This window comes from Caretta caretta, chromosome 2 (assembly GCF_965140235.1).
Source record: "Caretta caretta isolate rCarCar2 chromosome 2, rCarCar1.hap1, whole genome shotgun sequence".
Lineage (NCBI taxonomy): Eukaryota > Metazoa > Chordata > Testudines > Cheloniidae > Caretta > Caretta caretta.
Window position 1 is genome coordinate 195,883,205 of NC_134207.1, and position 11,375 is coordinate 195,894,579.

An 11,375-nucleotide genomic window follows, 5' to 3' on the forward strand; every position below is an offset into this window, starting at 1 on the left:
CTAGGATTTCACTTTATATGTTTTACAAACAAGCTAATAAAATTCTATAGAAATGCTGGACACACTCAGGCCCCAGGCTCAGCAACTCACCCCAGGCAGTTAGCACCTCACAGGAGGTGCTCAGCACCTTGCAAGATCACCCCTCCCTCCCCCGAGAGTGCCAGATTTTCAGAAGTGTTCAGCACCTACAATTGTGGCCAGATTTGCAAGAGCTCTCACCTCCAATTTGGGAACCTAAATTAAGTGGCCAGAATTTAAAAACAAATCACAAAAAACCCCTCAGCATCTAGCGGCTTCTACTGAAAACAACAGGAGCCTCTGGGTGCAGAGCACTTTTGAAAATCTGGTCAAACTTTTTTGAAAATCAGGTCACTAATTTAAGTGCCTGAACAGCAGCTGAGCTCCTCTGAGAATCTGGTCCTGGTTGGGAGTGCTGAGCCCTTCTGAAAATTTGATCCTAAGTTTCTTTATAATATACTCATTAAGGGACAGATTGTGGCCTGTCCTGTGAGCTTTTGCAAGGGAGTCAGAGAACATAAAGTATCCCTTTATCCACTGCACCAGTATATTACCCATGCAATTGACATGATATTGATTCATGTTTAAAGTGTATTCTTGCCCAGCAATGTGGCTTAACTAATTTAAACTAATAGTGAATCTAACACAGCCACCTATGCAGTAACCCGGTTGTCTATCTATTTGTTTGATACTCTTAGATTGATTATACTTGGCATCCATTGCTGCTGCCATTGAAGTCAATAGTTTTGCTACAGACTGCAAAAGACGTTGTACCTGTAAACGATCAGAAGTTAAGCACTTGGCAGTGCTAGCAGAATTGTCAAACAGAATAATGAATAAAAGCAGAGTTTAAAAATAATACCGTTGCTGGTTCTCCTCTGTGCAGCATCAGCAATGGGTAGATGTGTGGGAAATATATGTTGCAAAATACAAATGTACTAAATAAACCAGATTTTTTTTGGTTTTGTCTTTGAATTTTATTCTGAGCTTGAAAATGGGCCCACTTTTGTGAAAAAAAAAAAAAGTGCAAGGATATTTGGATTTCATTGAGCAAAAAACAGACCCGTTCCCAAGTCTCAGCCAAACAGGTCCATATTTTAGCAAAGACAGATTCGCATGTGCTTCTAAATCACTATTCTAGTTGCTACCAAACTCCTTAACTTCCATTCCGTTTTCTTTTGCACATCTTTTGTTTTATCCTCTATTTAGCTATTCCTTGTTCATATTTATGTAGCATTAATCACAATAGCCTCTGAGTTCTTCACTCAAGAAACTCCCATTCAAGGTCCTCATTCAATAAAGCATTTAAGCATGTGCATAACTTTAAGCACACGCTTAAATCCCATTGCCTTCAATGAACTTAAGTGCATGCTTAAGATAAGCAGGTGCTCAAGTAACAAGATCTAGTCAATAGGTGTTCTGTAGGTGGAGTGCTTACAGGATTGTGCCTTTCCTTGGTTACCCAGCGTGGACTGAACTATAGGATTTAACAGGTATACCCACCTTGCATCTGGGGCTGGATTCACAAGGGGATTTAGACACCTATTGCTAGTGGAATCCACAACCTTGAGTTAGGCACCTAGGCTCCCCATGCAATGCATGAGGAGAGTAGGTGCCTAAAACAGGGATTCACAGAAGCCAGCATGCTGAGTGGAGAGCCTCTTAGGCTAGCTAATAGGAATTGCTGAGGAGACATGCAGGGGTTAGGTCACACTCCTCAAAGCAAGGTAGGAGCCTAACTATGGGCCTGAGGGAGGTGCCTGCCTCCACTCGGGATTCACAGTTGTGAACCCTCTCCTGCAGTTAGGTGCCTAAACCAGGTCAGCCCAATCTCACAACACAGTCACTCTCATTCTCTTTGGCCCAACAAATATTGAATTATTTATATAAAGTGGAACAACTTCCACAGGGCAGACTGAGAAAGGTCCAACCACAGAATAGCCTGTAGCCTAGTGGTTAGGATGCTCACATGGGAGATGAAAGACCTTGGTTCCAGGTCCTGTTCCAAATCAGGCAAAGTAGAGATTTGAACCTGGATTTGAACCTGCGCTCTATCCACTGGGCTGTTGGGGGAAAACTCTCTCTTCAGCAGCCTTTTGTGCAGGTTAGGTGAGCTCAGAGCACATCTACCAGATCTGGCCCCACAAGTGGTGCCAAAATGTTGGATTTAGGCCCCTAAATTCTCTTTTGAATCAAGCCCCTGAAGTCTTTTGGGTTCTTAATGGTCAATTTAGCACCAAAAGCAGAGCTGGGAAATCCACCATATAAAGATGAAAAAACCCATAATTTTCTAAATGCCAGGAAATGTACATAGATACACAGTCTCTGTAATTTTTTAATGTTTCAACATGCGTAGGCACAAGAGAGAGAAAGGACAGATGATGGAGAGCTGAAAATACTTGCATTACATTTCCAAAATTCCTTTCTCAGTAATTCTTTGAAATTGTACAGCTGCTGCCCTTTCTGTTTTATGACTCCTCCAGCTGTGCGAAATGCTGCAAACCACTTTGTGACCTGACGTTTAAAATATTTTCAATTAATGGACAACAATGGCACAGAGATTTCTTTACTGCATGATATTACCCAGCTCTTTAGCGGGTGCAGATAAAGAGATGGAGTCGATTATTAACCATTGTCAATGGAACTGAGGTGGGTGGGATACTTATTCTAAAAAAGAGAGAAAGCTGGTTTATAGTTTATCCCATAAAGGAAATTTGAGAGTTCAGAAGATGGTTTCAAAAACTTTCTATTGGAATCAAAGCAACAATAAGATTTTTTTCCACTATTGTCTGTTTCTTAGTTTTCATCAGAATATTGTTTTCTAGCCTCAGCAGTTTTTGTCTGATCCATGGTGATTTGTTATAGTCAGTTCAAAGAAAATTCTTTCAACCTCCTCATATTTGCCTTTCACTAGAAGACAATATATATCAAGGAATAAGGAGCATGGCACCTAGCTTGAACCAAATATATGTTACTGGCCTTTAAAATATCTGATAGAGTGATAAACCGTTTCCCACCCCTAACCCCTCCCAAAAAAAGAAGCTTGACTTCATGTCTCCACTGAAGAGCTTTTGCTTTCTAATGTCTCATAATACCTCAACAAGAGGTCAAACAATGAAACAAATAACATGAAATGCTGTTTTACTGAGGCATGTTGTCAGCCTGTTAAATTCATTCATTTCCACAGGAGGTCTTTGCATTAAATACTGTGGCTAGATTTTGAATAGAGCTGGATAATTGTATTACCAAATAACTTTAGTTATGCACACTAAGATATCAAATCATATGCTTCAGGGTGTAAGTTGATCAATGCAGGGATCAGGAAGGAATTCTCTCTCACACACAACACATGTACATTTGGCTAAATGCATTCTGAAGGATTTTGCTTTTATTTGCAGCATCAAATATTGGCCAAGGTAAAATGTTAGGCTAAAATGGGTAGATACCCATTTGAAATTTGGCAATTCTGAGGCTGCTAGTAAACACCCACAAATTTCCCAGGCTGACTGTAAAACAATGTTGACAAGAGGCAGGAAACTTGGCAAGAGAAACTATTGCTTAATAAATTCCTTTCCATTTTAATTGTCACTTTCTTTAAACAGCACAGTTCACCACATTTACAGGAATTCTTATTGGTGTCAGATTTTTACTTCCCATAGGGAAAGGTCACCAAGCATCTGTTATTTTAAGGGGAAAACTATTATTTCCAGACATACTCTCCATTTCAAAAAATACCAGTACTCCATTAAAACTCAGAATCTGAACGGCATGGCCTTTAGAGGTATTTAATCTGAGTGAGATTCACATTCCACTATATGACACTGTATTACAAATTGTGATGGGATTCAGTGAATGAACAGTCACAGTACAGTAATCCTGTGACAGGAATAACAGGATAATACTGGTACACTATATCCTTATTATCCCTCACAAGCAGCTCCTCTTGGCACACTTTGTTGCCAACACAGGCATGACTGGAGCTTTAAAAAAGAACCCCATTTATTCTCGTTAATACCAGAGGCCACTCAAGGCAATCTGCTGCTGTAGGCAACACTTCCATAGGCCGCCTCCCATAACACTTCAGTTTGGCCCAGCCTCCCCTCTGTTGTGATGGATGGACAGCGAGGCCAAACTTGAGTGAGTGATGTTGTGACATGGCACAGCGGATCACAATGCCACTCAGGTTTAGCCCAGTCTGTGGGCCAAATCTGCCTCTTTAGACAGCTGCCTAGCTTGCCTGTAGGTAGAGCAGCCTCTGATTAACACTCCTGATTCTTCTGTTAAGCTCACTCAATCAGCTTTTCTAGCAAAATATTAAAGATTCTTTATCTCCTAGAAAATCAAATCTGGAAATAAAGTCAGGTAGTCTGCGAAATAAAACAAGCTGTAGCTGCCCACCTGCTCCCCAACACAACACAGCCACAGAGGCATAATGAAAAAGAGATTGTAGGAATCCGCCTGGGGAAGTGTGAACTCTCTCAAACCTGGCAGATTCGAAATCCTAAATTCTGTTAATCTTTGTCTCATTAGGGTAGGCTGGAGAAGGGGAGGGGTGAGTAATAATTATAGTGAAGGAGACCGATATACAATGGAATCTTCTTATGCCTTTTTCCCTCCCCTCCTCATGAAAATTGTCACTGGAGGTACAATGCAGAGAGCCAGAACAAGTCCGATGCACCATTTTGGGCCTCAGGCCTAAGCCTTGCAGATGGCCTTTTCACAGGGCTGAATTTCACCCTGCAAGCAGAATATCACTGTAGTAGTAGAGGGCCTATGAAGTAAAAGATCCCTGTCCCGCACCTCAGGAGAGGTGGCACATCTTCAGTGTAGTGGCAGAGGGAGTTGGCAGCTCTGGTACAGCCTCTGGGAGGCCCTACTTTCACTTTGAAGGTGAAACAGGAGTAGCAAGACTGGCCTGACACCTCTATCTTCCCTGCTGGATAATCTACAGCAAAAATCACAATGCAAGGGTTGCTGCTTGATCTTCCTCTTCCAAGACAGAGGCGATTTCTCTTCTCTTTCCCCACCATTATTGCTATATTCTGGGGGGGAAGCTATGATCAATGAAGAGGAGGAGTGAAAGTCCACTGAAAGAATTCTCTACTTTCTCTCCACTGAGGCAATATTCTCTCCCAGCTTCTCAGCCAGGCACTGGAGAACTCCATGGTGTTGGGGGAAGGAATCTTCCCCTACAAGCCATGAAGCAACAGCAGCCTCACTCTACGGTGGCCAGTCCAGCCCAATGTCTGGAGCAGCCTCCACAGCCCTACCACCTCACGAGGCAGAAGGATCTTCTTTTGCCCTCTGTACCTCACTCATCTTTGCACAAGCAGGTAGGGATTCCCTGTGAACCTGTGCTATTCTGGATTCTGCACATCCTGTGAAGTCATCCAAAATCTCCCTCTCTTTGCTGCAGGAGGGCAGCAGGTTTTGCTTTTGCCCTTGTAGACAGAGTTTAACTGTAACTGAGTTTGAGCGAAATAGATGATCTATATGGTGTGACTGCAAGGGTATGAATTGCAGCATGCATTAGCCTGCTGTTCTGTAACTCCCCCTTGTGGACACTACTTGTGTAAATGAAAAAGTACCCAGGTCGCAGTAATGTCGTCCTCCTTTTTAAAAGTTGTCTGAGATTTCAGAAGCCATGAACTTTTTTTGTCCGCACCACACAACCCTATTCCCGAAGACCGAAATTAAAATGACATGGGTCCTTTAAGAGCAAACAAAGACAGAGTCACTCCCACCTCCGCATTTTAGCATTATTTTCTCCAAAACAGTTTAATAGGCCAAATTCTGACATGAGTTACCCCCACGAAGAGACTAGAGTTACAACAGGTTTAGTTTAGGACACACTGGGGCCTGTTGCTTCTAATCTCATGTTGGTTTCCACTATTCTTATATCTTGTTTGCAGTGTTGTAGCCGTGTTGGTCCCAGGATATGAGAGAGACAAGGTTGGTGAAGTAATATCTTTTACTAGACCATTTTCTAGTACACAGAGATTCACAGAACTGACAGACTTGAAGAAGAACTCTGTGAAGCTTGAAAGCTTGTACTTGTCACTAACAGAAGATGGTCCAATGCAGTTATTACCTCACCTACATTGTCTCTCTCATTTATAAACCTTTCCATTATTATTTTAAAGCTTATTGGAACAAGCCTGAGCAGCTGTGAGACTATCTTGGTGATGTGGGTTAGGAAATACTAGCATTTGAACTGATTAAGGCCAAGCATTCCATTTGTCTTTATCTCATAAAAATGTAACAGAGTGTGCAGTATAAACAAAAACAAACAAACAAAAAAACCACCTAAATCACACGCTTACTTTAAGGACACTAATACTTGACAACTACAGACACCAGTTCGCCAACAGTCATCTGGGATTAATTCCCATATAGCACAATACATATGGGTTTCATAGACCTAATAAAACTAGGATTAAGATTTCAACCCCATATTAAGGTACATGGCATATTTCCAGCATGGAAGAGTGAAAAAACAGGGCCTAATGGGAAAATGAAATTTACGATGCAAGATAATTATAGCTGGACTGTGGATCCAGCATGATATTTTGCCAAGAACTGTATATTATTGTAGCTCCAATATTCCTGGTGGTACTATTATTCAGAATAATTTTTAATATGTACTGTATGTTTCTTATGTGCAGGATAGAAAGAGACAGACATCCAACCTACTCTTTACCTCTTATGTTGTCTTTTCTGTGGTTCACTGAAGATAAAAGCATGAGGGACTAGACCAGCAGCATGAGCCGGTCAGATACTTAATATCTTCGTTAAAGCCAAATATTTTTTCCCCCTAGGCTGGAAGTTATACAGAAATGCTGCCTTGGTGAAAAAATATGTTAAGAAAATGACTGACTGAGCAAATATGCCTGACCAAATGCATGCCAGCATATACTCCAGTGAAACACACGGAAACGACGAAGGTCTCATTTCACAATGCCAGACTACTATGTAGGTCGGCCTATGTGCTCTCTCTCTCTCCCCCCCACTTGGATTGCGCCCACTGTCATAGCATCTAGACACCTTACAACTCTTAAAACCACAAGACATTTCTGAGTCAGCCCAGTGGTTAACTTAATAATATTGTTGCCGCAGCTAGCACAGGCCACTAGTGTATATATGCTTGTTATACTTCAGTTAAACAAATTGGTTCAATCAGGATTTTCTTCAGAATACCACTATATAAATCCATGGTATGCCCATACCTTGAAGACTGAGTGCAGTTCTGGTCACCCCATTGCAAAAAAGATATATTACAACTGGAAAAAGTACAGAGAAGGGCAGCAAAAATGATTAAAGGTATGGAACAAGAAGAGATTAAGAAGACTGGGACTGTTCGGTTTAGAAAAGAGATGAGTAAGGGGGTGAGTCAGTCCCCATGCACTGCTACAAGCTGGGGACCGACTGGCTAAGCGGCAGTTCTGCAGAAAAGGACCTGGGGATTACAGTGGGCGAGAAGCTGGATGTGTGTCACAGTGTGCCCTTGTTGCCAAGAATGCTAACAGCATATTGGGCTGCATTTGTAGGACCATTGCCAGCAGATCAAGGGAAGTGATTATTCCCCTCTATTCGGCATTGGTGAGGCCACATCTGGAGTACTGCGTCCAGTTTTGGGCCTCCCACTACAGAAAGGATGTGGACAAATTGGAGAGAGTCCAGTGGAGGGCAACGAACACAATTAGGGAGCAGGGGCACATGACTTATGAGGAGAGGCTGAAGGAACTGGGGTTATTTAGTCTGCAGAAGAGAAGAGTGAGGGGGGGATTTGATAGCAGCTTTCAACTGCCTGAAGGGGGATTCCAAAGAGGATGGAGCTTGGCTGTTCTCAGTGGTGGCACATGACAGAACAAGGAACAATGGTCTCAAGTTGCAGTAGGGGAGGTCTAGGTTGGATATTAGGAATAACTATTTCACTAGGAGGGGGGTGAAGCACTGGAATAGGTTATCTAGGGCAGTAGTGCAATCTCCATCCATAGAGGTTTTTAAGGCCCGGCTTGACAAAGCCCTGGCTGGGATGATTTAGTTGGGGTTGGTCCTGCTTTGAGCAGGGGGTTGGACTAGATGAAAAGTGAAGGGGGTTGGACTAGATGTAAAGATCAAGCTATGTAAGTGATGATAGGTTACAAGGAGTTCTGTGCAAGTACCAAGGCATAGAGTAAGCAAGCTGCATCTACCCTCAGTGTGTAGGTAGATGGAAAAATAAAGAAAAAAATGGATTTTAAGTATTGGGTAGCGTGACATAGAGGGACCTGTGCCTTTAAGGGCTGAGCTTCTAAGAGAGAGAATCTGGGTAGGGTGCTGTGCAGCTCTTACTGCTGTGCACAGACAGTTGGAAGGAACAGGACTTGAGTAAAACAGAGCTCCTGCAAGCACCTTAAGCAATGTGTGAACAATAAATGTCTCAGGTAAGCCTCAATCTTGCAATCAAACCCACATAAGTGAAGTGCTGTGCCCGTGCAGAAACCTACGGAATCCTACAGTGGGGCTTCACATAGATTCGGGGTTCACTTTCATGGATCCAACTGCAGGATCAAGCCCTGGTTACCCTTGTCCCCTTCCACATCCAGAATGGATTTATGCCTTATGTATCTCTGAGACAGCTATAGTATGGGAAACAAACTATGTGTTTTTGGTCTAAGATACCCTATACATTTGCCTCACCCATTAGAAAGGTATGCGCCCAATGTTTTTTGGGAACAATCTGCCCGCTGCAGAAAAAGAAACCTGCCAGTCACATGAAGTCATTTGGTCAGTGTTTTGCATGGTATTTTCCGCATGTTTTCTCTATTAGATCAGCAGTCATGCCCTCGTGTTCCACATTATCATCCTTTTTCCAGCCAGTGTTCCACATTAGCAAATCAGCCAGCTCAGAAATGCTCACGTTACAGTTTTGTATTTTTATTTTTTTAATTAATAGGAAGTGGTTCTCCATTATGCATTATTGCTGATAAACTGTTTCCTTTCTTCCTTTGCACGCCATCCAGGAATGAGACGATTGTTTCTTCAGTGGCTATACTCAAATCCTGCCAGGAGGAAGGCAGCCATGATTCATAGAGAATGAACACTGCCATGATGGTACAACCATTCTGCTTTCACCAACAGGGGAGGCTTTGCAACGAAGAGCAAGAAGGATTTGAAATGTGTACTGCCCTTATGATGAGCCCTTTGCTGTAACTTTCTCTGTGACCTAAAGCTATTATACTCTGTACCTAGCCGCATCATTTGAATCCTGTTCTTTGTATGCAATTTTCCTTTGCATTTTTAATCTACAGCTGACTCTAAGCCCCTCTTACTTTTCCATTTAGCTGTTATGATGAGCATCCTTTTCCTGCCTCACTGTAAAGAGTAGAGCTAGGTATATCCTTTGCAGAAAATCATTCAATCAATTAAGTGTACTTTTTTTCTTTCCGTTCATGAATTGTCTGTGAAGAGATTGTGATTTTCTCAAATGTGTATACACTTTTCAAAATTATTGAATGATTAAATTCAGCAAATAATTCTCAGTCTATAGATCATTTGCAGGCAGCTGGGTGAGAACATTCAATATTCATAATTCAAGAAGTGTGGGGTGGCTTTGACTGGACTCATATTGGACATGTGGTATTATTTTCCTGTCCCTAATAGGATAGGTACAATTCTAAAACACAGGTTACTAATGACTGCTTATGAGTTCAAAATTTGCTTTCTGCAAATATTCACTTAAAATTCACCAGTTCTGAGAACGTTCTGGATAGTAAATTTATTTGTTAGGATATTCTGAAATGCAAATCTGAACAGGGCACAAACACAGTAGAAGCGCCTTCAAAATTTGGGAGGGGGCAGAGAGATTCACTCAGCCCTAACAACAAGTTTTACAAAAACACTTGCAAGATTTGCATCTTCTTTGCTCTAAAGTGTCCAATTTTTCTTCAGGAAAAATATGGACAATGACTTGGCTCCCATTGGTATCTCAGAGTGTACATGGGATTGGGCATATAACCCAGATTCTTGCTCACATGCACAAGATTGAACAGAGCTCCAGATTTGGGCACGGGGAAGCAAATTCCTCACAATGACATGTTGTCAAGGACCTTTTGGCAGGACTATTTCATCATCTTCTGTAAACAGAGTTCCACTGCTAAGCTCAGATGAGTGCATACCACAAGATACTCCCAAGAACTACAGTGTGTTGAGCCCTGGTAGTCTAAGATTCCTCCTGTCTTCTGATCCTTCCCTAAAGATTATTTTCCCTTTTCACTTGTATGAGTCATTGCACCTGTTAAAGTTTATTTCTCTGTTATATGTCTATGAATTCCAGTTTGATTGTATGACTCTCTGTACGATTATACACTTGGTGATGTCTTTCCCTATCTAATGTAACAGTCAGGTTGAATTATGTCATCCTTCTTGTGCTATGAGGAGGGGAAAGGGTTTGGCACCTAGGTGTTTGTCCGTGGATGGGGAAGGACCATCAACAATTGAATAACCTTGTTCAGGCAGGACAATGGAGACTACCAGACAAAGACAATTAATTTGCTAATGACACTTATCTGTTGTAAGGAAAACAGAGGGTTGGAAGCCACACCCCAGAGAGGACTGGAGAATGGAAGACATAAGGTGTTAGAAACTGCTGTTAAAAGGAGACTCTCTCTAGCAAGTAGATACCAGGACCTGAAGACAAGATTGGAAAGGAGGAGAAGGAGTACAGGCGGATCATTGACTCCCTGGAAGGACATTGACTAAGATCCAAAGGGCCCTCCAGTGGGATGAGGATACTGAGGGAGGGTCTTGCATGCAGGTGTTAGTTATTTTTCATAGATGTGTATATCTCCTGTGCTCTGTCTATATGTAAAGGGTGATTGATTTTTCAAGTTCTGTGTGTTCCTTGCTTTAACAGGTCCCTGAAGGGTGAAGCAGCAATTCAGAATACTGACTAGGGTGGCTCTCTAGGGAGAATGTGCTTAAGATATTGGGAAGACTTGGAGGGTGAGCACTGGTCTTAGGAGCTTGGGCAAGAGGACCCTAAGGTCCCACATCCAACGAACAGGGTACTGTATCTCTACCCCAGGAGTGTGACAGAGGCTGGACTTGGAGATAGTCCTGGAGGCTACTCAGACCTATTAGGCTTAAAAACACATGGGATCCAAAGGCCTGGGTCCAGCACAGGAGTCCCATCCATAAGGGAACTCAACCAGGACTGACACGTTCTTCTCTCAAGAGCTTTTTGTGATCTTTTTTCTGAAGGATGCTATTGCACTGTACTGCATTTTTTTCATAAAACTCCTAATAGACGAGAAGATTTAATAATTCCTTTCTAGTCGAAAGGATCATTAACACTGCGTTCCCACTGGTGACTT

General features: G+C 42.2%; 1 protein-coding gene across 1 annotated transcript in view; it reads left to right on the forward strand.

Annotated features, from left to right (window-relative positions):
• The window catches only part of GADL1 (glutamate decarboxylase like 1), a 244,640-nt gene extending 233,751 nt beyond the window's left edge, over positions 1-10,889 (forward strand). The window contains exon 15 of the mRNA XM_048838656.2: positions 9,024-10,889. Coding sequence (XP_048694613.1) covers positions 9,024-9,029 — 6 coding nt within the window. The 3' untranslated portion in view covers positions 9,030-10,889. The remainder of the gene's footprint in view (positions 1-9,023) is intronic.
• Positions 10,890-11,375: the final 486 nt, after the last annotated feature.